General features: G+C 40.8%; 1 protein-coding gene across 1 annotated transcript in view; it reads right to left on the reverse strand.

Moving 5' to 3' along the window:
* Positions 1-27,232, reverse strand: part of TBC1D9 (TBC1 domain family, member 9 (with GRAM domain)) — a 149,704-nt gene that overhangs the window by 65,610 nt on the left and 56,862 nt on the right. The window contains exons 2-3 of the mRNA XM_011969841.1: positions 19,576-19,686; positions 5,007-5,125 (exon numbers count right to left, since the gene is read on the reverse strand). Coding sequence (XP_011825231.1) covers positions 5,007-5,125; positions 19,576-19,686 — 230 coding nt within the window. The remainder of the gene's footprint in view (positions 1-5,006; positions 5,126-19,575; positions 19,687-27,232) is intronic.

Below are 27,232 nucleotides of genomic sequence, written 5' to 3' on the forward strand. Positions count from 1 at the left end.
ATAAAATAAGTCATTCCAGTTCTAGGCAACAGCTTCTTATGACTTTGGAAAATCCTATTATATCAGATGTTCAATACAAATTTAAATATGCAAAAGAACATTGACGGGTAATTTACAGAAAGGAGAAATTTAACTTAGCAAACATGTTGTTTACTTAGTAAACAACAACTGTAACAGCAAATGGTGGGCTTACTATACAAGCACAGCCCCAAGACAAGTCTTCATCCTATTCTAAGAAAACCACCCCAAAGTCCCTCTACACAGTCCAGGAATTACTATATAATAGCTTCTCAAATGGCATCCTGACAATACTCTCCACACTCTAATTTACTTCATATGGCCACTTTTCTGAAACAGAGATCTGACTATAGCATTCCCACCTTAAAATCTTCCACAGGCTCTCAGTGAAAGAGAAAAGAAGTCTGCACTGAATCTTAACCCATAAAATCTGCTCTCAACCTTCCCAAGTCAACCTTTCCAGGTCCAGCATAAATACCACCTTCCCTGTGAAACCAGCCCAATTCCAAATGGGTTCTACGCATTCTCACGTCTATGCTGTCTTAATTTACATGCTGGCAGAAAATAGCGTGTTTATGTGTCCTTCTACCACTAAATATGAATTCCAGAGATAAAAAGAGTGTCTTGATCATTTTAATCACCAATATCTAGCACCTAAAAGATGTTCAAAATTATTAAATGAATCCATGTTGTTTTTCCAAATTAAAAGATACCTTAAGGGGCCATATCTTAGTCTTTATTGTATAATCCAGCGTCGTAGATTTCTAAATCTAAAATTGTTTTGGAGTTAGCAATGCCTGAGAAATTAGGTACCAAGTTGCTAACTTCTGTTCCTCGGTCATACTGGAGGGCATTAAGGATAGCAATAGAAGTAGCAGTGTGCTTCCCTGGAAAAATATCTAAAATAAGGATATTTTCCTCTAATTACTATTGATATCACTCCACCAAGAGAACAAAGACATTAAGCTCAATGAAGGCCAGGAGGGAGCTCAATTTTGGACTCAGACTATTCTAGGGACAAACAGGCATCGGTAGTGTTACTTTAAGAAATTCAGACAACCGAAGGCAGCATGAGGGCATGGGACCTGTGGGTGGGAAGGAGAAGTCAACTCAGAAGGGAAGAGGGATGAAAAATGCCCTTCGCAGTTGGCAAACACACCGATGGCCTATGTGACATTTCAAAGTTGTCAGTGCCTTTAGAGAAGGATCAAAAAACATCTACGAATGAAAGATTAAATAAATGAATGAGTACATAAAAATAACTGAATGAGAACCCACTAACAGAAAGCAGCAGCTGGGCCTCCAGGGAATCATCAAAGGCTAACAACTCAGGGTAAGCCTGCAAACCCTCAAGAGGGCTAACATGCTATTCTCCTGGGTCGCTGCAGTAGCACTCTTATCTAAAGTCAAAATGAGCAGAATTTGAGAATGAATGACACATAACAAACCAAATGAAAGCTACACATTTTGAGCAGAACTATGCTATCTAAAGATCTATTAATACCACATTTCTAGAATGCTCACTGAATTTTTTTTTTTTTTTTTTTTTGAGATGGAGTTTTGCCCTTGTTGCCCAGGCTGGAGGGCAATAGCTTGATCTCAGCTCACTGCAACCTCCACCTCCTCGCCTCCTGGGTTCAAGCGATTCTCCTGCCTCAGCCTCCCGAGTACCTAGGATTATGGGCATGCACCACCACGCCTGGCTAATTTTTTTTGTATTTTTAGTAGAGATGGGGTTTCTGCATGTTGGTCAGGCTGGTCTCGAACTCCTGACCTCAGGTGATCTGCCCACCGTGGCCTCCTAAAAATGCTAGGATTACAGGCAAGAGCCACCGCGCCCAGCCCGCTCATCGAAATTTTAAAGAGAAAATGCTTTTATATATGAGTAAATACAGCCAAGAACCATCACTCAGAAACACTCCAGGGTCTAATATACTAGTATCAACAGACAAGGCCTTGCCAGCTCATTTCAACAGTGAGGCTAATAGTCTCCACAAGGCTAATATCCCAACTTTCTCAACTCTAAGAAAGAAAATAATCCAGAATGTAGAACCTTTTCTTAGTTGGCTATAATTTTTTAGCCAGGTAGACTAGAATATAGAAAAAAGGATAGAATAGCTCCTTCCCAGGTTCTACAGGTCTTTCTACAGGTTTCACATAATATAAAATAGGTCATTCCAGTTCTAGGCAACAGCTTCTTATGACTTTGGAAAATCCTATTATATCAGATATTCAATACAAATTTAAATATGCAAAAGAACATTGATAGGTAATTTACAGAGAGGAGAAATTTAACTTAGCAAACATGAAAAACTATTCAACCCTATAATAACCAAAGACAAAACTAAAACATTAAGGCTTTAACTTCTACCTATTATATTTGAAAAACAATTTAAACAACCAAAATGCTGAAAGCAAGCAACGGTGTAATCACACAGAGATTTTAATATACTGACAATATCTACTAAGGTCTATTAAAAATACTACTTAACCCATTCATTCAAATTTTGTAATCTATCCCAAAGGGGGAAAAACACAGCCTGTGGGTAAAGTTATACTGTTTGAACAAAAGTATTAACTGGAGTTTTATTTGTACCTGCCATCCACTAGTCTAGAAGCTAAGGTGACTTCTAGAAAGACAGAAATGGTAAAGTGAATTATGAAATAATAACTAAAAATTATATAACAATATTGTAGATACTGATCAAGAAAAAAAGAAGAGAACAAAATTATATGTACATGAGACTACTATTATGACAATATGCATATTAGAAGTGGGGAGCCCAGGCATGGTGGCTCAGGCCTGTACTTCCATCACTTTGGGAAGCTGAGGTGGGTGGATTGCTTGAGCCTAGGAGTTCAAGACCAGCCTGGGCAACGTAGTGAGACTCTGTCTCTAATTAAAAAAAAAAAAACAAATAGTTAAGAAAAAGGGGGTCTGGTTAGAAATACACAAAATGCTACATAAGTTGTTTGGATTAAGGTTGCATCTGTAGTTAACTATTACATTTATAATTTATAAAAGTTAATTAGGTCTTAAAACAAATAACTTTGTTGGTTCCCTTGATTATTGGACAATATGTGAAAGCTTAAACCATTCATTTGCACATGAATGACATTCTTTCACACATAACTGCATTAATAGCAAATCACTCCTCATAATTGGTTTCAGGGGAATTAAATCTGACATTTTTGGTATAATACAAACAAAAAGGAAAATGCCTGTTTGACATAATTGGTCCTTGTTTGTTTTACTTATTTCTCCTGGCTATTGTCACTTCTAAGCTTTAGTTTCTTCCTACAGCTCTTTTTTTCTTTTTTTGAGACAGAGTCTCACTCTGTTGCTAGAGTGAGTGATGCAATCATGGCTCACTGCAGTCTTGATCTCCTGAGGCAGGGGAATCGCTTGAACCCAGGAGGCAGAGGTTGCAGTGAGCAGAGATCGCACCACTGCACTCTAGCCTGGGCAACGAGAGCGAAACTCTGTCTCAATAAATAAATAAATAAATAAATGGGGACTATGACAAGGACAAAGGAGGCAATTTGTAGGGGCTTCCTCTAAATCTGGGATAGTGTGAGCACCAAAATAATTAAGTCCAGTAATGAAACATAAAAAACTGGAAAATATAGGAATCCATGAGTCCATATCAGTCATCAGTAAATAGTAAATAAATGGAGGGAAGGCTCTTACTTATAGTAGAACAATAGTTGCCAAATGGTAAATGTGGGAGAGGCCTGGAATTGGACAAGCATTATTTTATAAAATTACCATCTTGTCAACTATCACAGTAGACTGGTTCAGATGAAAAATCATCAATGGATCGATCCTAAATCAAGAGGGAAATTTTGACAAGGAGTGATATATTTGTGTGGCCTGAAAATATTTTCTTACAGAAAACTGTTTATTATCTGCAAAGTCAAAATTAGTAACTCTACAGTGGAGAAATTGGATATAACACCTTGGGCTTATAATGCCAAAGAGGGGTAAATGAGTGTCATGTGCCTCAAGAAATAATACCTTGAGGAGGACACAGGATCACCTATACAGTATTCCATCCAGGAATGCAACATCTGAATTGATTCATGATATCTGATGAAATGCATAATGAAAACATTCTAGTAAAAAAAACAGAATTTTATACTTTAAAAACCTCAGTGTCATACAAGACAAGGAAAGGCTATGGAAATATTCCAGGCTGAAGGAGACTAAAAAATGAAAACTAAATGCAATGTCTTCCTAGATTATAACCTGTACTGGAGTGGGAGTAGGGAAGGCTATAAAGGGCATTAAGTGGGCCAGTTAATGAAATTAGGATCTGTGTCAAATATTCTAGTATTAATGTTAAACGTACATATAATGTTAAATACTGCAGGTGATAAATGTAGTGTTGTCATTTAACAGAACATCCTGCATGTTCTCATTCACATGTGGGAGCTTAAAAACTTGGTCACGTGGAGACAGAGTAGAATGATAGATTCCAGAGGCTAGGAAAGTTGTGAAGGTGGGAAGGGGAACAAAGAGGCTGGTGAATGGTACAAACTTACAGTTAGACAGAAGAAATAAGTTCTAATGTTTCATAGTGACTAGGTGACTATAGTTAGCAACAATATATTGTCTATTTCAAAGTAGCTAGAAGAGAGGACTTGAAATGTTACCAACACATAGAAATAATAAATACTCCAGATGATGAATACCCCAAATACTTCGACTTGATCATTCCACATTCTATGATGTAAAAAACACTTACATGTACCCCATAAATATGTAAAATATCATGTATCAATAAAAGAAAAAAAAAAGAATAGCCCTATTCTTAGAAAACACACACTGAAGGAGGCAAACACACACAACAAAGCAAATGGTGTAAAATGTTAGGTGAATTTGGGTAAAGGGATACAGGTATGTTTTATTCAATTCTTATTTTTACAACATTTCTATAAATTTGAAATTATTTCCAATTAAAAAGGTTTTTCTTTTATCCCACTACCTGTATTTTTCCTCTCACGAATGTGGTGATATCATTCTCATTTTCAAAGATGGAGAGTGTCTGCAAGAGATTTTGCTCAAGCCATTCCCAGTGTTCAGTGATTTCTTTCCTGGAACCACCTGTACAAATGAAAATAATAATTCATGTCAGATTTCATGCCAAAGATATTTTAAAAACCAGGCTCACTTTGTCAATATAGTCTATACCATCAAAGGAGACTATCGGACCAAGAGCTCTGCCTTTAAATGCTTTCTCTCCTCCAGAGGAGACACACACACAAGACATTTAAGGATGTGGAAATGCAAGAGTAATATTATAATCAAGTTGTGTTATAATCAAGTTTGATTAGGTGAGTGCAGAGGCTTTGAGGACACTGTTTCAGATCAGAAGGCAGCAACACTTCTCAAATTCACTTTTCCAGACTAGAGTTTAGCACATCCTTCCCCTTTCCTCCCTTCTAGAATTTGCACTTTACAGAGTAACATAGATCTTATGATACCAGGTTACAGTTGTTAAGCTGCAACAATATGAGATCTTTGGTATGCCACTGGAGAACTGATGTAACCACCTTCTATAATGGCCAAAAAATTACTCTCACTCACTTCAATTATGAATGAGATGTGAAAATGGACTATCACTAGGGAATAGCAGCCTGGCTCTCATTAGCACGGTTGCCTTGAAATGTAATGGGATGAGGTCATCCTTGTAGCCTCAACCAAGTCACCACATTTTGGTCAATAACAAGAAGCATTTAAGATACCTCTTCTGGCAACCTCCAAACTTAAACAATCAGCTTTGCAGCATATGTAATCGCTACTCTGTTTTTGTTCACAGCTGCAGGGCATAACAGGTATGCCATCAGGGTGGGGGTATAAAGATACTGGACTAAATTCCCCTAGTGATTGTTTATGATCTTATAGAAAAATGGCTTTTTATGATTTGTCCATATATCATATATATGTGTGTGTATGTGTGTCATATATATGTGTGTGTGTGTATATATATAGTATGCACTGCTCATTCCAGAACTAAAGAAGGATTTTGTGATTCCATTGATTCACCCCTCAGGATTCTCCTTCAATTTCCAAGTTATATTTTACTTGATTTCTTTAAAGTGCCTTTTCTCTCTGTTCTTTGTCAGTGAGATCTCAGAATCTGATTCTTGACAAAGAAAGACAGGAGACACAGTGTATCTGCAATTATACTCAGAACTGTGGCAGAACTAAAATCTCTGAGAGAATGAGAGAAAGAAATTCATGAGAGAGAGAGAATGACAAATTTCAGATACACTGAGGAAAGGCAAAACAAAACCCACATTTACTTTCTTTTACTTTGAGACTAAACATTAAAATTGCCTACAAGGGATGCTTATGTGAAGAATAAAAAGCAGGTATCGGCTGAGTGCACTGGCTCATGCCTGTAATCCTGGCACTTCGGGAGGCTAAAGCAGGAGGATCACTAGAGCCCAGGAGTTCAAGACCAGCCTGGGTAACATGGGGGGACCCAGTCTCTACAAATAATAATAAGAAAAATTAGTCAGACGTGGTGGCGTGTGCCTGTATTCCAGCTACTTGGGAGGCGGAGGTGAGACGTCCACATGAACCTAGGAAGTTGAGGTTGCAGTGCGCCATGATCACACCACGGTACCCCAGCTTTGACGGTGACACATTGAGACCCTGTCTAAAAGAAAAAAAAAAAGCAGGTCTCTTAGTGGAGAAGAGTCCAGTGAAAACACTGAAGAATACATTGCTCCTCCTCTTGGGTATTTTCCATACTTGCTCTTTCAGGGCCATAGATTACCACGTGTAAAAGTAGTGGGATAACTGTCCTACAATGTCATGGCAAGACTCTGAAATCAGGACACCCGGGTACCCCCTCCTCCTTTGCCAACAGTCAGCTGGGTGACTTTAGACAGGTGCTTAATCTCTGTCTCAAGTTCTGTAAAATTGAGATCAGTTAAAAACACAAAACTGGCTGGGGGCAGTGGCACACTCCTCTCATCCCAGTGCTTTGGGAGGTGAGGGGATCACTTGAGGCCAGGAGTTTGAGACCAGCCTGGGGAACACAGTGAGACCCTCATCTCTACAAAAAATGAAAAAATTAGCCAGGAGTGGTGGCACACACCCGTAGCTCCTAGCTACACCAGAGGCTGATGTGGGAGGACAGTTTGAACCCAAGAGTTTGAGGCTGCCGTGAGCCATGATGGTGACACTGCACTTCAGCCTGGGCAACAGGGTGAGACCCTGTGGAGACAGAGAGACTCCAACAAAACAACCACCACCACCTTTACCCATCTCAGAGAAATACTGTGAAAATCACAAGGGCTAATGTCTGTAGATACATTGTGGACAGTAAAAATACTGTTCAAATGCAAAGTACAATGCCTATTTGAAATATTTAGGGAATGAGTCATTTTGGAGTTTGAGTGCTTTAAAATATTTTAAACTTAAAAATTTTAAATACTAATTGGAACATTTTTTCAGACATACAGAGAGCTTCCTTGTCTGTAACCAGGTCATTACCATTACCAGCTGTGACATGCGGCAGACACAGAGAGAGCCCTGTGCAGAATAAAGGCCAGCCACGAATCCTCCACCCGGCTCTTCCATCTGTGCTTGTTGGCACTGTTAGATGGACTGCACCTTAGGACAGAGATATTCCTGGGAACCACAGGACTGACTTCTGCAGACCCAGGAGGCATAATTCGTCTCTGTTTTGCCTCTCATCTGTCCCTGCCTACATTGATCACAGATGTGCTTTGTAGAGTCTGAGCCTTGGCTCAGCCAGGATAATCTGGCTCTTGACTGGTATCTCACTATGCTCTGCGCTTTACCAAGTTATCACACCAGGTACTTTACTTTCAGAACCCCATGGAATCCAACACTATTCCTTGGTTGTCATGGATAGAAAAGCTCCCATCAGCCACAAGACCTATCAGTTTTGCACACGTTGCTTTCAAAGCTTCCCTTCCTCCTTCCTTCCCCCCTTCCCTTCCCCCTTCCCTTCCCCCTTCCCTTCCCCCTTCCCTTCCCCCCTTCCCCCTTCCCTTCCCCCTTCCCTTCCCTTCCCTCCCCTCCCCTCCCCTTCCTCCCCCCTTTTTTTTTTTTTTTTTTTGGCGAGGGACAGAGTCATGCTCTGTTGCCCAGGCTAGAGTACAGTGGCATGATCTTGGCTCACTGCATCCTCAACCTCCTGGGGCTCAGGAGATCCTATCACCTCAGCCTCCCTAGTAGCTAGGACTACTGGTGCATCTCACCACACTCCGCTAATTGTTTTTATATTTTTAGTAGGTCTCAAACTCCTGGCCTCAAGCAATCCGCCAGCCTTGGCCTCCTGTAGTGCTGGGATTACAGGCATGAGCCACCGTGCCTGGCCTGTGTGCTTTATGCATAAAGAAAGGATGAAGGTTTCTTTATGCACACATTTCTATATGTACATCCCCACCACACACATACTTCCATAGCAGAAATGGTATATGCCCATATGAATGCACTCATTCACTAAACATCTGCTTGTACCTCTAACCTTCACTGACATTATATGAAGGTTCACATGGCTAACGTATCTTTCCCACCCCATCTTCAAATAGTCATCTGAGTAATCTTGCACTGAAGTTCAGGTTTACTATCATTGTTTCCCCATCTGTTGCCTCCGCTGCTGCCCCAGGATCTGCTGTTCCACACTGCCCACTGTGCTTCATTTCCATAATCCCCACCATCCACCTCCAACATTGTTTTCACCACTAGCTCTTTTCTCTACTGCTCACTATGAGGTAGGTAATGCCTACATGTCTATCTTCCTTTACCAGCACTAGCCCCAAACCTATTGCTTCTGCTTGTACTGTTTTTGTTCTGTCCTCTGTCTCCTGTCCTTCCTCCCATACTGTGTCACATGAAAAGGCTGGCCTTTTGGAGTCATCACCAGCCACTCGCTACTCCCATGTACAGGAGAGGTACTGGGACCATAAATCTCAGGATCTTCAAGCCTTTCGGGGTGCTCAGTGCTTTGTGGCTGTTTCAGTACTGCCAAAAGAGGTTTTGGAGGTTTCTTCTGGCTACATCCAAGCCTAAGAAGTTTCAGAAGACTGGATTCTATGACCAGTGTAGCAGGAACACTAAAAGTAAAGGTCCTGGTGTGATGACTTGGTAAAGGACAGAGCATGGTGAGAGCACCACTCAAGAGTCAGAAGAACTCTGTGTATCATTATATGAACCCATTATCATCACATGCTATTTTAGAAACGAAAAAAGACAAACACCATCAGTAAACAGCAGCTTTAGGAATTGAACTATGGATTCCTGTCTGGACCCAACAGATACTTTCTGGGGAGAATAATGTCAAAGTATGTTTTTACATTTATATTTACTGCACAAATGCACCATATTCTCTGAACGCTTTCCTAAATGCACAAAGAAGTAGTGAGGACAGGTGTTCCAGCTCCAGGTTCTGGTCACTAAAACTATGAGGATCCCTAAAGCCAGGACTGAATTCACCACTATCGTCTGAAGATGCCAATCCAGTAAAAATACTTCTGGAAGCAGGTGGCCACTTCTGTCACTTCTCACCCCAGAAAAAAAGGGTCCAAGTTACCTCTCAGCGATATCAGAGCAAACGCCACTTTTTCTGGACCACTCCTTAGTAACCTGTGAGACTCCAAAGGAAACGTGTTTGAATTCCAAATGTTGCTTATAAATGGCTCTTCCATTTCTCAAGTAAGTAAGTATACGTGCTGCAATAATTCAAGTCTAAGAACTTGTTGTTAAAGTGAGATAGCATGAAGCTCCTTTGTCATGACCCTGACAAGGAACTAATCTGTTCATCCAGCAGCTTGAAGAAACTGTGTTAGGACACTCAGAAGAGAAAGGAATGGCTTGGCTGTAGATTTTCTGGACAGGCCCCATTTACGGAGACGCGCAGGAAAAACAAGCTGACCCGACTGTGTAATCAGCTGGAATAACAAAGAACCCTGAGGTTGGGTATGAGAATCCTTCAGGAAATGCAAGTTAAGCATTCTGCTGTGGCTAAAAACTAGAACCTTGATGAGGTGGGATTGTAGACATTGATTTCTAAAAAATAAGAATCTTCATCATTTAGAGCAGTTTTTTAGGGTAATGGCCAGAGGCCCTAAATATATACCTGGGCAAACTTTTTAATGTTGTCTGCAATGAAGAAAAATACGAAATCATCCTAGCCTAATTATTCATCTAGTTTGAAATCTATCTTAAAGTCATGAAGTCTACTTGAAATAAATAGAAGATGGACCTCCAAAATGATTCCATCACATCTGGCCTCTGAGGATTAAGAACAAAGGTTTAAGGCTCCACTGATAGATACTCGGCAGATATTTCTTGCATGATGCATGATTCATAATACATTTTTTTTTCCTATCTCCTAGGAATAATACATTTTGTTTCTGGGACTGCAGAACTTAAGAAAAACCTGTATTGTAGAATAACTAAAATGGTAAATTCTCATTGATCATAAGTGTATGTACGCACATGTGTAGGTACACTTGTATGTGCATATAAAAATAAAAACCACTCATCACATAGCAGAAAACAAAACCAAAAACCCAATAAGCCTCCAAAGGATTAAAAAGCAACTGACCTAGTATTTTCAGATTCAGAGCAGGCTATGTGGATCACCGAGCCCACATGAATAGCACTTGAAGCTAATTAAATAAAGGGAACCAAGTGAAGAAATCATCTGTATTATGGCCTTTTCCAATATAATCTTAGTCACAAAGATGATAATTTTGAAGTTTTCATATCAAATGAAGGCAAGAGTATTACTCCACACACTGGAGCAACATTTAACTTGTCCCTGTATTTACCAAGCCACCTTGTACTTTCTACACCCAGAAAAACTGCAAACTTATATTCAGAGAGTGCAAAAGACAAAACCCAAAAATAACATGGTGATTTGAAACATTTTTAGAAACAAATGAAAATATACTTTTTCAAAATCCACATCTAACTAAAGTTATAATTATAATCAGGTTAAGTAAGATGATAATGATAATGCCCTCTATTATTTGTACTTACCAAGAATAGGCATCACACTTAACTACTAAAATGTCAAACAGGCCGGGCACGGTGGCTCACACCTGTAATCCCAGCACTTTGAGGGGCCAAGGCAGGTGAATCACTTGAGCCTAGGAGTTCGAGACCAGCATGGGCAACATGGTGAAACCCTATCTCTACAAAAATTACAAAAATTACCAGGGTGTGATGGTGTGTGCCAGCTACTCAGGAGGCTGAGGTAGGGGGTCACCTAAGAACGGGAGATCAAAGCTGCAATGAGCTGTGACTGTGCCACTGCATTCCAGCCTTGCTCACTGTACTACAGAGTGAGATCCTGTTTCAAAAAAACAACAAAAAAAACTGTCAAACATATCCAGATTTTTCTGGCTCTGAAGCCTACATTCTTCTTTTTTTTTTTTTTAATAATCTTTTTTCATTTATTTATTTATTTTAATAGAGACAGAGTCTCACTATGTTGGCCAGTCTGGTCTCGAACTCCTGGGCTCAAGTGATCTTCCCAACTCAGCTTCCCAAAGTGCAGGGATTACAGGCATGAGCCACTGTGCACATCCGAAGTCCACACTCTAAATTGCTACACTTTGCTGCCTTCTAACATGTTTTACAAGTGCAGCGAGTAGGAATAAAGGTTAAATTATCTGAAATAAGAAGAAGCCTGGTTATGAGTGAGGCAATTTTACTTAATGCCTCAGACCATGTCAAAAAAGTACACCTGGTTTCAAACTTCTACAATGCCACATGCTAACTCTGGGGCCATGGGTAAGTTCCTTTAACCTCTTTGTCCTTCAGATTTCTTGCCTGTAATATGTAAGAAACAACACTTAACACATTGGTTTGTGCTACAGATTAAGTCAGGTAATACACTTCAAGTCCTTAGCATAGGCCTAGAACACAGAAAACACCAAATAATTACTTTTGGAATTATCTGAAGCAGCAGAACACAAAGACCTCATCTTGAAATGTGATTCAGAAAATATTTCTGTCTTCTGATGTCAAGAAAAGAAACTATCTGCTTAACTACTGCTCGACTAACATACATTTAGCACAAACCTCTCGGGCCCTGGAACTCTTATGTTTGACTGCAAAGGGTGCATATTATATGCCTAGATGCCCTTGTGTAACTATGATAAGATTCTGACATAACTCTGCTTATAATCTCTTATGGGCATAATAATATGCTCACAGCTTTATAATCACTTTGAGAACACAGAGTCCCAGGTAACTCATTCAGCCTTGGCAGTAAGAATCAGTATTAACATCCTTATTTTACTGGATAGTGGGAACACAAATGTCTATCTTTCTGGATGGCAGTCAGGCTAGAGATATAAATTACATGCATATCCTCTTTTTAACTTTTTAATTTTTGCTATTTTAATTACATGTATATTCTTTGATTCAACATATCTGCTTCCATAAATTTATCCTAAGGTGATAATTAAGAGAATGTGCAAAGATCTTAGGAGAATATTCGCTAAGATTGTTCAAAATACAGTAACATTCGGGGAAAAAACCCTAGATTTCCAATAACATACTGAGTAGATCATTTATGTTATATTCACATAAAATATCTACTTATTAAAATTGATAGGTCAGGCGCAGTGGCTCACACCTGTAATCCTAGCACTTGGGGAGGCCGAGGTGGGTGTATCACTTGAGGTCAGGAGTTTGAGATCAGCCTGGACAGCATGATGAAACCTCATCTCTACTAAAAATACAAAAATTAGCCAGGAGTGGTGGCGTGCACCTATAGCCCCAGCTATATATTTGTATATATAGGTATATAAAGTATATTGGAGATTTTTTAAAGTCTAGAAAGTGATGATTTATGATATGGTATTTTGTTTTCTTTTTATTCATTTTATGTATCTATATTTTGTAATTTTTGCAATAAACATGTATTGCTTGAAGAAAAAGGAGCAATTATTTTTGTTTGCTTTCTTAACTCACTGTGTTTCTAAGGATACGAGAATAGTCCTTGAGTTACACAGACCAAGAAAGAATCACAAAAATACCTATCAACTTTCACATTACATCTGCCTCATGCAGAAGGCAACTAAATTACCCAACACTTTATTTATTTAAAGTAGAGAATAAGAGCAGAACCAATTAGCAATCTTTAATTAAACTCTGGGTCTTACCATTTGCTAACTAAAAGAATATTTAATCATAAAAGCCAGCATGGTGCCACTTAAGAAGTCCTGGGATGGGACTGGGGAGACCTGAGATCTTGGTCTGAGCACCACATAACTAGTTATAACTAGTTATAACCAGGAATGTGAACTTGGACAATTCACCTTGCCTCTGCATCCTACTACAATAAGAGGGGCAGGCAAGACGGTGGCTGATTTATCTTTCATTTCTGAAACACAATGACCATCTAGGCCCAGATGACATTCTGGAATGGAAGGGATACTAAATCAATACACAGCCAAATCAAGGCACTGTTCAGCATTGTTATCAGTGAGGTGTCCATCAAACACATCCCCTCCACGCTTTATTAGCCCTTTTTGAAGGTCAGATGCATCCAGAAGGAACTGCCAGCAGCTCTACTGTATCTTTGCTTCTAACTCTCCTGAGCTGTCCCAGAACTCCTTTCTTTAGATTGTATCCTTAGAACGACCTACATTCCTATGTGTCCATATTCCCATGGAGATCACATAACCAACCCTTTTTACTGTTACAACCTTCTAGTCCTTATAATGGGGAGAAAGTCAAATGGCTTTCTACCTCTGCCAACCGAAGGCCAAGGAAGACAATGGACTGGGCTCTCTTCTGCCTCTGGAACACCATATCCAAAACAAGAGCTGCTAGGGGCATATCTGCACCTATTTAGTATTCTCATGTGAGCCCCAGGTGCAAAATAGTCAATTCACTGGTAAACCATGAGAGACACAATTGTCAGAGTACAGTATAACCAGCTCAACAAAACTGGCTGGATAAAACGTAGAATTTACTGTACAAACCACTAAACAAAATGCCCTTCTGTAGGCTAGAATTGTTGACATAATGGCATATTAGCCAAAAAGAACAAAAACTGCATTTTGGGTACTAGTGAAATGAAATGGTCATCATTTAGGAAAGTTTTTTGGCTCCCTTTCCCAATTAAATTTCTCCATGTCAAGGAAATGTAAATGATCAACTTCTTCAGACCAGTCTGGATAAACTAACAGAAGATTATTTGTTAGTAATTATGAGGCGAGCCGGGCATGGTGACTCACGCCTACAATCCCAGCACTTTGGGAGGCTGAGATGGGCGGGTCACCTGAGTCAGAAGTTCAAGACCAGCCTGGCCAACACGGTGAAACTCCATCTCTGTTAAAAACACAAAAATTACCCAGGTGTGATGGCAGGCACCTGTAATCCCAGCTACTCGGGAGGCTGAGGCAGGAGAATCACTTGAATCCAGGAGGCAAAAGTTGCAATGAGCCGAGATTGTGCCACTGTACTCTAGCCTGGGTGACAAGGCAAGAGTCCGTCTCAAAAAAATAAAAAAGATAAAAAGAGGAGGCATGTGAAAATAATGTCTCATCAAATAATTCGTGGTACCTCCACCCCGCTTTCCGTATGATTCATATTGCCCAGGGCCAGGTGCTTATTATAGCGGCAGTAAGATGGTCAGAAAGAGTCCTCCTGCCTGATTTCATGTGGGTCAAGTCTAAGGCAAATTATACAGCTAGGATTTACCAGTAACACTACTACTGCTCTATGTGGTCTATGTCAAGACATTGGTGGCAGATGCTCCCTTTAACTCAATTTATGCTTATTAAAGATTTACAAAACACATGACAAGATCAAGATTTATAGAAAAAGGTTTTATAATCCCACGGATTCCACAAGGCAGTGAGTTAGACTTACCCAATTGTCTGCAGAAGTTTCTTTTATAGCAATATTTCATAAAATCCTAGCAAATCAGAAGTTTTTAATATATTTTCCTACCCCATACTAACTTTGTAGTTTATGAAAAATAACATTAAATTTACAAACAATAAGGTACAGATACATTTAAAAAATCTTAAGGGAGTAGCTTCTGCTCTTAAAATCTTATGAAAGGGAGCCAGTAACTTGGATTTTAAATGGAAATCAGTAAGAAAGAACAATTAATGGTGGCCTGTCGCGGTGGCTCACACCTGTAATCCTAGCACTTTGGGAAGCTGAGGCAGGTGGACGGCTTGAGCACAGGAGTTTAAGATCAGGCTGGGCAACATGGCGAAACCCTGTCTCTACAAAAAAATAAATAAATAAATTAGTAGGGAATGGTGGTGCCTGCCTGTAGTCCCAGCTACTTGGGAGGCAGAGGTGGGAGGATCACTTGAGCCTGGGAGGCAGAGGTTGCAGTGAGCCGAGATCACGCCACTGAGCTCCAGCCTGGGGGACAGAGTAAGACATTGCCTCAAAAAAAAATACAAAATGCAACAAAAACAACAACAACACAAAACCACTTTCACAACACTTGTCTCGCTCTGTCGCTCAGGCTCCCATAAAGAAATTCTGGAGCTATCTCTGTGGATAATCAATATATACAAAAACTAAAACCATTCTGGGTTTATTATAATGAAATCATGCAGTGATTTCATTGTGACAGGTACCACTGGGAAAAGAAAACTACACATCACTTTAGACAATAAATTATGCCATCAGCATTTACAGCTTAGTGTTCCTTAGCCTTGGCTCAGCAAATAATTCAGGAATAACTCAGCTTTGTAACACCCAATTCTATCCCATAGGAGTATTCACAGGAAGATCTGTTTCATAGCAATACCATGGCAAAGCCCCAGAATCAGACTGAGGAGTAGTAACGTCAGGCAATGACATTATAAATGTCAGCGACAACAAAGGTGATGGCTCAGGGTCAGAGGAAAAGTCACAGGAGACACAAACCAGTTCCTTACATCACCAGAAATTGAGGTGGGAAGACCAGGAGGCTGGAGGGCGGTAAGGAGAGATCTGAGGGCTCTGAAGACCTCCTGCCTGCAAAGGATCTCGCAAGCAGTTGGGCACTTGTGGCAGGATTGCTGGAAAGTGAGCGAGAAGGAGGCGGCGGCGTCCTTTCTACACCCTCATGAGGTGGAGGGGTTTGGTGGCTTTCCCTGGCTTTTAACTTCTTTCTTTTTAGTTCTTCATCTGCTGGCTACGAAACATGATTCTAGATTGTTTGCCAACTAAATGTGATGCTTACCCAATCAACTATGGCAGGCCAGATGGTACTTTCCCCTCTACGGGCTCCCTCTGTGGTGGGTAAACGTGCAGAGAAGACTGGAACACTGTCTTCCAGGACCCTGGGTTACACTGGTAAGTCTGTCCAGGTCAGAGTCCCAGCTTCCTCTTCTTTAATCCTTTATCACCTTCCTCTCACTCAATCCCCATTCTTCACTTTTTGATGGGTTTTCCCACTGCTCTGAACCTTGAAGCCATGCCTTCGTTCATGGGGTGTGTAAACAATGGTTATAGTTAATTGTCTCTCATTGGGCTGTTTGCATCTCAGATTACATTTAAAAAGACATAATTATGGTCTGGTACGGTGGCTCATGCCTGTAATCCCAGCATTTGGGAGGCCAAGGCGGGCGGATCACAAGGTCAGGAGTTCGAGACCAGCCTGACCAACATAGTAAAACCCCGTGTCTACTAAAAATACAAAAATTGGCAGGGCATGGTGGTGTGTGCCTGTAATCCCAGCTACTCAGGAGGCTGAGGCAAGAGAATCGCTTGAACTCAAGAGGCAGATGTTGCAGTGAGCTGAGATTGTGCCACTACACTCCAGCCTGGGCAACAGAGCAAGACTCCGTCTCCGGCGGGGAGCGGGAGAGACATAATTACAATGTTAGAATTTCAGGTACTACTAGATCCCTGAGGGAGAATTACCCAGGCAATGGAGCTTGCCAGCAGCCTGAAATCACAGCTAGATAACCTCTTCTAATTCTGCAGGAGGCCAGCCTATATTCCTGTTTAGTCGGATGCCCAGAAATTCAATGGAACCGTAAGGCACTGGTTCACACTGGGCTGTAACTGACTATTTACTTGTATCCTCACTAGACTGTACGTTTCTCAAGAGCAGAGACCAAATATAATTGTCTTTATATTTTTAGATCCCAGCACAGCACTTCCTACCAAGTAAACATCAATTTTAAAAATGAATGAAGTCAACCGAAAAAGCTCCCAATGGCCGAAGCCGGAACAATTTGAGCAAAGAATAAAGTAGCGTTGGATTATAACCCAGAAGATGAAATAAATAGGCATGAGTCTATAGTGACATAAATAATTAAATAAATAAATGAGGGAGAAGAGATAAATTTACTGTGCAAAACAATTCTCCACAAATTATGTAGACAGTCTACCCTAAAGGAGAGAAAAATCCTTGCTCCTTAAGTATGGACTGCACATAGTGATTTCCCTCCAAAGAGAACAGTTTGAAAAGGGGAAGAACAGAGTAACTTTACAGTGGAGAAACCTAAAAAAACACTATTTTAGGGAGGTAATCAAGGAGGCCCACAGTCATAAATCATGTTGATAAAATGTACACTTGGCACCATGAAACAAAATGGCCCTTTATCTCTGTGATCTAAATCTACCGCCCCTGTCTAATCATGAGAAAAATATCAAACAAATTCCAGCTGAGGAGCATGCCAAAACATACTGGATCAGTATCTTTCAAAACTGTCAAGATCATCCAAGCCCAGGAAAATCGGAGAAAATTCCACAGCCAAGAGGAGCCTAACGGGATATGACCGACTAACTATAATGTTATACCAGATGGGATACTGAAACAGAAAAAGAAAATGAGGGAAATCTGAACAACAGACTTTACTTACAAATAATGTATCAACACTGGTTCATTAATTATAACAAATGCACCACAGTAAGATGTTAATAATAGCGGAAACTCTGCATGGGGGGTGGTACAGATGAGAGTTCTCTGAACAATCTGCTCAACTTTCCTGTAAATCAAGTAGAGGTGAAAAAATAAAAGTTAAAAAAAGTGTTCATATAGTGACCTTACTTTTCTTATGGCTGTTTTAAAAACCGCATGCAAACAAAAACTTGGCCATTTTGGGCCAATTGCAGTGGCTCATGCTTGAAATCACAGCACTTTGGGAGGCCAAAGCAGGAGTTCAAGACCAGGCTGGGCAACCCAGAGAGGCACCATCTCTACAAAAAAAGAAATTCTAGGAAAAAAAAAAAAAAAAAGTCCGGGCACAGTGGTTCATGCCTGTAATCCCAGCCCTTTGGGAGGTTGAGGGGGGGTGGATCACCTGAGGTCAGGTGTTCAAGACCAGCCTGACCAACATGGTGAAACCTCATCTCTACTAAAAATACAAAAATTAGCTGGGTGTGGTGGCACGAGCCTGTAATCCCAGCTACTTGGGAGGCTGAGACGGGAGAATCGCTTGAACCTGGGAGGCGGACGTTGCAGTAAGCCAAGATCGCGTGACTGCACTCTAGCCTGGGCAACAGAGCAAGACTCCATCTCAAATACAACAACAAAAAAAAACTTGGTCGATTTGGACTAGAAGTTCTTATGAGAGATCCAATAAAAGCAAGATTAAAAATTTTTTTTTTGCTGGGTGCAGTAGCTCACACCTGTAATCCCAGCACTTTAGGAGGCCGAGGTGGGCAGATCGCTTGAGGTCAGGAGTTCAAGACCGGCCTGGCCAACATGGTGAAACCCCATCTCTAGTAAAAACACAAAAATTAGCTGGCATGGTGGTAGGCGCCTGTAATCCCAGCTACTCGGGAGGCTGAGGTAGGAGAATTGCTTGAACCCGGGAGGTAGAGATTGTGGTGAGCTGGGATCATGCCACTCACTCCAGCCTGGGCGACAGAGTGAGACTTCATCTGGAAAAACAACAAGAAAAAAATTTAAGACTAGTCAAGTGCAGTAGTGAGAAGTGGGGACAGAGTAGAAAAGGAGTTCCATCTGCAACTGACTGTGATGAATGGAAATAGCTCACGACCATCGGACCAGCCAAAGCAAGACTGTTGACTACTATTTTAAGCACAGCACAGCATTACTGATTATCATTAGGAGAACTAAAGAATCCCTGCTCAGTAGGAAGTACTATGCTAGGATATACCAAATATTACTTAGTACACCCAAGTATTCCACACATCCTTCTTCATTTCCCAGCTTCCTCTGCAGTGAGGTTGGGCCCACATGACTAGTCTTGGCCACTAAGTGTGAGTGGAACGGAAGGCGGAGTGTGCCACTTCTGGGCCAAGGAAGTTAAACACAGATGTGCTCCACCCTCGCACTCTTCCCTTGTATGCTGACCTTGGAGGCCCTGTGTTCCAGAGTGTCAATACACATGGAGGAGGCCACATAATCCCAACACGACTCTACCCAAGTGAGAAAGAAACTTTCGTTGCGTTAAGCCACTGAGCCTCTGGGTTCATGTGTTGAAATGGCTAAGGTTAATCACCCTAAAATACCAGTGATTGCATTCAGCAAGTACACACTCCTTTCCTTCTGATAAAAAGTTGTGAACCCTAATGTTTCTTTTAAAACTTGCGTATTTCAGGATGCATTTGCTTACCACAGGCAATGGTCCAGTAGACCAGGGAGTCTGGAGTCTGGTACAAGATTCGGTAAGGAGCGACCCGGGCACTGGAGTCCAACACAACATCAAGGGTACCCACCAGCAGGCCTGAGGGTGGAACATGGGGAGAAACAGGTAAGAATTGCCTTAGTACTTTCCCAAATTCCCAGGGGCAGCGTGAACATGCCCTTTCATGAGCTCTCCCAACAACCCCATCTCCCATTGCACCACGCCTTGGAAAATTTCATTTAAGATGATGCTGGCTCTGCACAAGCTGCACAACTTGACAAGGTCACGAGAACCAGTCGTGCTTATCCGATTCAGTCTGCCAGGCTGCCCCACATGTTATTTTCATCTGCTCCACTTTCCATTTATGTTTAAAAAATTAGTACAATTCAGCTCAGCAAACACTAATTAAATTCCTACTATGTGCAAGACAAACCCTGTGGGCACAAAACTGAATAAGACAGCATCCCCAGGGCATTTATCATCGAGCGGAGGAGAAGGTCAGGCAGTGCTTTGGCACCGTGTTTAGGATGAGCCAGGGCCGGGAAACAGAGGGATCTTCCCATTTCAACAGCAGAGTCCTCTGCCATTTGTGACATCAGTCATGATAACCAGGGCTAACCAGAGTTGGTCTATGCTATGAAATGATGCAGGAATAAGGTTGAGGATCAGGGTCTGCATTTTTAGCACAAAGTTTAGTTCTTTGAGTCAAGAACCCCAGTGATCTGCTTATCCAGGGTTTACCAGGCCCATGTGAAAACTTGTTCACATCGTCAAGTCCAGACAAGCCTGAATGTTCAGCAAATGAACTTAGCAATTTATTTGGAAGGAATACAAATGCCCAGTATACCAATGCTCACTTAAGAACAGGCTGTACCTTCTCTTTCTAGGAGGAAAACTGACAAGGAAAAGGAAATTAAGAGCAGAAGGCAGCTTAGTGAGCAAAGGTGGAAGGTGCCTCGAAGGCGAAGTCTGCCCAGATGACCTGGCTGAGGCACTCCAGCCATGCGGAGAATGCACAACCCTGTTTCTCACTCAGCAATCCTTTTCCAGTGTTCCCAGACAACTTGTCAGGTGTGGTGGTGGCAGTACAAGGATTCTGACAGCTTCAAACTGGGAGCCTGTCATCAGTGCAAATTTCTCTTTTAACCACCTTTGAACCACACTTAAGCGGGATTAGACACCAAACATTTTCTACAGCATTTTAAAATAACACGGATTACACACACACACACACATTCTCCAAGGTATAATAAACTAGATCCCTTAATTGGAAAGATGAATCCAAAAGATTCCCATAATGTAAATGCCCATAGTTAATCTAAAGCTACATGGAACCCAGTATATAGCAGGGCTTGGACTCAGAAGGACCAATTAGGAACCCAGAACAGTTGACAATATTAGCCCAAGACATTTTATTTCCAAAATCTCGCTTTTCTCAATTGCCAGATGGAGACACCATTACTACCCCAGGATTGTTTTTGAAGACTGAAGGTAATAAGACTTAGGGGTAATAGGCTGTTTGGAATGAGGGGTTAAGCCACCTGAAAAAAACCTGCTAAGATACTTTTATCTAAGTTTACCTCTATTTAGATTGCATGTTTATAGAGGATGACTTTGGGATGGAACTAATGGTATTTGAAGCTGGGAGATGGAGGCTGAAGGCTCCCAGCCTCCCTTGCTTTGCAACTGTTGATACTGAAAGCAGCAAAGCTCAGTGCCAGATTGCAGGCTTTTCCTGAAGTTTCCCTGAATCTGAGGCACAAATTCTGAAAATGTTGCCACTGGTACCTCTTGTTGTGTTATTTTGTAATAACATCTTGAGGTTTGGTTCTGGCCATACCAAATAAGACCCTGATATGCACAATGCCATTGAAATTCACTTCCCTCTGCTCTGGCATCCTGGTGTCATGGAAGGAGCTATGATCTAGTCAACTCATGTTCGGAAGAGCTCAATTCTGTCTCTGACTCTGTTATAACCAGTTCTGTGGAGTGGGACGGGACATTTAACTTCTCGTTGCTTTGATTTCCTCAGCTGTAAAGTGGTCATAATCGCCCTTGCCTTCCTGAACTAGGGTTATTAATCAAGAAGCCTAAGTGAGGTAGAACATGCAGAAGTCCTACAGTTGTCCTTGGTCTTTGTCCAACGGCAAAAAATCCATTTAGATTCACTCCAAACCACAGTGACCATTAGCTGACCTCAACATACCAGGATAAAAACAAACAAAAAAACTTTTGCTCAGTAGAAATTAACTTGTTAGCTCTGGCCTGTATGAAATACATTAAAAATGAAATTTTTACAGCCTGCAAAGTCTTCCAAGGGGGTAAACTTCCAAATTATATCACACACATATGCATTTTTGTTTGCTTTACTGTGACTTGGATTTGCTACAGAGACCTCTAATTTCTTAAATGACTTTCAAGTTATCTACAGATGGAAGAATATAATAGGAAAAGCAGAAAATAGTGAAATAGTGCTAGCCGAGAACACTAAATTTCCTTCTCTGTTAACTAGACACACAAATGCATCACTCATAATTGAGTGTTTGTAATACCTCTCACATCTTGAATCAAAATAAGAAATAAAATGCTGAAACTACAAGTGTCATATATGTTGGTTCTAAGGCATACAAACTTTAGTCTGGGTTTAGAGGGTTGCAATCAAGAATCAGCTTGTGGGCTGGGCGCGGTGGCTCACACCTGTAATCCCAGCACTTCAGGAGGCTGGGGCAGGTGGATCACTTGAGGCCAGAAGTTCAAGAAGAGCCTGGCCAACATGGTGAAAACCCTTCTCTATTAAAAATCCAAAAAAAATTAGCCAGGCACAATGGTGTGCACCTGTAATCCCAGCTTCTAGGGAGGCTGAGGCAGGAGAATTGCTTGAACCTGGGAGGCGGAGGGTGCAGTGAGCCGAGATCATGCCCCTACACTCCAGCCTGGGCAACAGAGCAAGACTCCGTCTCAAACAAACAAACAAACAAACAAACAAAAGAATCAGCCTGTGTGGTTTAATAAGCCGCTGAGTGTCATCATAGACCAAGACTCTTTCAAGGGCAAGCATAATTGACTGGGCAAGGCAGAGCAGCGGACAGGGGCAGTCCTGGTTCTGGAATGCTTCAATCCCGGCTCTGCCACTTCCTCCTGGAGCCTCAGTTTTATCATCCTTTATGGCTCACTGAACTTTTGTCCTCTGTAACACAAAAGAAGGAAGACCTCTGAAAAGGTCCAACCCAATCCACATATCTTCATCACCACAATGTTCCCAATTAAAATCCAACCTCAACATAAACCATTCTAATTAACAAAGCCTCTGGTGTCAATTAGAGATAAAGAAGACCGAGTTGCTTAAAGCAAGGCCCCCTGGAGTGAGGGTTTCTCATTAGATGCAAGTTCACCAACCCTACCTCTGCATTCACGACTGGCGCCACCAACTTCCACTAAGACTTGGATGAAAACTAACAGATATACATGTATGTAGCACAGGTACATGCTGAAATATTTTCAAGTAAATTACAGAAAGTGTATCAGGATATTCACATTAGGTACATTTAAATGAGAAAATTTCTGTGAAAATTCCCTGAACATTTAAGGCACTGGATATCCAAACAGAAAGTAATACTGTGAACTGAGGTACGCAGTTGGCCAGTCAAATCAAGAAATAGACTCTTTCCATATTAACCCAGAAGTGTTGAGTCCTTTCACGCCTGGATAACACTGATCACTCGAAATGTTGTACTTGTCTGTCTGCTCTTGTCCCCGCCGACCTCAAACAGCAAACTCCTAATCTTTGAATGCCACCTTTTTCCTACTGTACTCTTCCTCCCAGTTCTGCCTCTATAATGCCTATTACATTTGTTTAAGATTACTTGCATATTTTGCCTTGTCCCATTTTTTCCTCTTCTCTCCAGACTGAGAGTTCCTTGAGGGCAGGGTCTAATTGATTATTTTGGATCCACAGGCCCTGCACTTTGGAGCCCAGTAAGCACTAAACACATGTTTGATGATAAATGGACAAGTTAGGGGTGTGTGTGTGTTTAAAAAAAAAAAAAAAAATCCAAATAATAAATTATCACCATGCTATCTAAACTCTATTGGTGCATGAAGTCAAGACCCTGGGAAAAAGGAAATACTCCTCCTTTGTCCTCAATCGATGTAGAATACTAGGAGATGGGAAATCTGGTCTAGAGAATCCCCTTGCCCCACCCCCCCAACAAAAGGAGCAACAATTAGGATTTTCTTAAAAGTCTTATTACTCATACCTTTGAAATGGCTGTCAAAATACTGAACCTTTTCTTCATTTCCCACACAAAGCGCTGTTTTAGCAGCTGTTCTAGTCAGCTATTCCTGGTGTTAAACAATCTTGATTGCCTAAGATAACGAAATCAAATTACAGCCCTCAAAATAACTCTTATCTGCATCTACCTATTACATTAGTACAGTGGCATCTTATAATGTAAAAGTGCTGTTTTCAAGGAGATTCAGAAAACACTTGGCAAAATTGTTCCATATTCGCTTCCCATTTGGTTGTGGGCACTGGAAGATGTGTGATGCACAGTCACCACTGCACAGCTGCAGCCTGGCTGGGAGCTGGTACAGGTGGCAGGTCCACAGTGCTGCAGAGAAACCCCCGTCAGCCTTCTGCAGGCGGGGCTGTGTCAGGAGAGTGTTGCCATGCAGAAATGTGCTCATGGAAATGATCGATCCATCTACTGGTGATCAGGGCTAAGTAAACTGGACAGGATCCTAAAGATTACTTGGCTTCCCCTATTCCATTAGTCCTGAAGCTGGTCTGAAATGAAGCAGAGATCCAGGAAGTACATGGCAGAGTGGTCAGGGGAGCGGGCTCAGCCTCAGCTCACATACCAGTCAGTCCCTTAATCTCTCTGTGCCCCTGCTTCCTGATAAAGAAATAATAGTACCTACCCTAGAAAGTGCCTAGTATGCACTAAGCACTATTGTGTGATAAATTATTCAAAACAATAGAAAAGTATAGGAAATTACAAAATACATGTACCACTACTCTGTTTTGTTTGTTTGTTTGTTTTTAACATATTGCCTTACCTGCTTCAGGTCTACTTTTTTTTTTTTTTAACAGAAAGAAAAGGTAACAGACACAGTGATGTTCCCTTTGCACTCCCTTAATCCCATTTCCCTCTCTCCATTAACCATTCTTAAATTGTTTTGTATTCTTCCTATCTAGGTCCTTATACTTTTACTGACCCATATGTTTTTCATATAAAACATTTAAAACTGATGAGTATTTTACAAATTTGCTGTAAGTTACACTGCAGCTTATTTTTTTCAATCAATATGTTTGTAAAATTTATCCAGAATATACTTGTAAATCTGATGCATTCAGTTAAAAATATTGTGCAATATTCCACTACGTAAGTATATTACAACTTATCTGTTTTCCTAGTAAAGGACATTGCATTTATCCACAGTTTTTGCTCTATTATGCAACTGTAATCATATTCTGTTTGCATAAATCCTTAAGCACCTGAGCATATTTCTTTAGAATGGAATTGTCAGGTCCCAGGGTAAGTGCATTTCTAAACCTCATTAGATATTACAAAATTGCTCTCTAAAGTGCTCAAGAAAGTGTGGGAATACCTGTTTCTCCATAATATCTCCAACACTTAGCATTACCAGGTTTTTTAATTTTATTTTCGCCAATTTCTAGAGTGAGAAATGGCACCTACTTGTGATTTAAATTTGCATTCCTCTGATTATTAATTGATTTTCCTGTTTGTTGGCCATTCCAATTTCCTTTTCTGTGAGTTATTTGCCTTTCCCATTGTGGTGACATTTGCTAAGAGGTACAGTTAGACAGAATTTACCATCTAGAAGCTTCCATTTACATACATACTGGATTTCCATTCATTTCAGCAAATATTCACCGATCTCCCCAAAGCCAGAGATGCAGTATCCTTGGATTTACTTCTTTATATATCTTCTATACACATGCAAGACTTTTGGCTCAGTACTTGCTCTCCCGCACATCACTTCCATGCCTGGCTTACTATCTGGGAAGATGGTAGGTTTCTGTAGGCCACCTGCTGCCACCTGTTCTTCTGGCTGCTGCTCCTTAGATGTAAGTGATACATTCTCTAGAAGTCTTAACACTTACACGATACTGGGCAGAAAGTAATTAAATGGAAACATTCAGAAGCAGCTGCTGACATACCTATCAACTCTCTAGCCATACCATAACTTTTACACTTCTTTAATGAGCCTTGTTTGTTTGCTTGTTACTTTTTAAAGCCTCCAAGGTTTTGCACAAGTGTTTCTCATTCTGGCAAACTTCTCTTTCCCTCAATATCCAAGTCAAGGTCACCTAATGCATGTGTCCCTGTTTTCTCCGGCATGCTCCCAACCAACGCTCTCAACACTCAAGCCCCCAAATCTCCTGGCAATTAACTTCGCTTTTTTGGGTTTTGCCAACCATCTTGACTTATATTACACTAAGATAATTACTACATTGTTTCCTACTTCAAAAATTAAAAAGTACGGTTTCTTCCCACCAGACCCTGGGCAATTTGAGGACAAGCACTGCCATATTTATCTTGGGAGTCTCAAAGCCTACAATAATGTTCGGCACATTATGCTGAATATTTATAATGTGGACCACAAAATTCTCAATTTGATGAACATTGGGAGAAACCAAGAATTATTTTAAGAACGAATTCATCTTTGTACCATAGTTTCCAATATTACAAGTTCTAGCAAATCTGCCTTAAATAATTAAAATTGTCTATGAATCTTACAAAGGAGACCAAGAGAAGGCGGCTAAAAATCCCATTTCAAAGTCTGTGAGGTAATAATGCAAACCAAACTCGTATCTGGAACTGCTTACCTTGGGAAATCAATTTCTCCAGTTTCAGAAGTAATTTGTCACTTTCTAATCAGTATTGAAATTTATCTGAAATTAAGTTAGATTAAAAGCAGAGATATTCAGGGAAAAGACAAGCCTCTATTCCACTTTTGGAAAGGAGCTCAGAGATTGGCAGTTGTCAAAAAAAAAACAAAAAACAAAAAACAAAGATAATTCAAAGGTTTAATTAACCAATTGAAACCCCTGTGCCCAACAAACAGATTGGTAAATGCGGTTTGCACACCATACTGGCCAGGGGACCAAGAGAGGGATTAGGAAAATGGCACTGTGTGCAAGTGTGAAGAATGCTGAAATGGCCAGGTGAGGGTCATCTCCATAAGTATAAATGCACCAGAGTTCCTAGGGGCACCATAACCAATGTGAAGGTACACGTGGGCTAATGTTGGCCAGTCACATTATGTATGAAAGGGGAATACAGGCGGAGGCTGTTCTCTGGGTAAGGAGGTGGAGGATGTGGGAGGTTTGTCAAGGAAGGTGGCTGGGACAGGAAATAGGTACAACGCATTGTTCTCTGTTCCATAACCTCAAAAAGTATTATAGTTATTCTCAGGCACAGGTATTATTGGCAATAGGGGAAAAAGATTAGAAGGGCATGGATAGACATGTAACCAATCCCAATACTTGGATGCTACCTTCAGTGTCGAATGGTGGGAGCAATTTTATTTTCATAAGTACCATACATTCTTCCACTCTTTAGCATCTCTAGATAAAAATGGTTCTCAACAAGCCTACTATGGAATGTTGTTGTTTTAA

Source organism: Mandrillus leucophaeus, unplaced genomic scaffold, assembly GCF_000951045.1.
Source record: "Mandrillus leucophaeus isolate KB7577 unplaced genomic scaffold, Mleu.le_1.0 Scaffold914, whole genome shotgun sequence".
Classification (NCBI taxonomy): Eukaryota; Metazoa; Chordata; class Mammalia; order Primates; family Cercopithecidae; genus Mandrillus; species Mandrillus leucophaeus.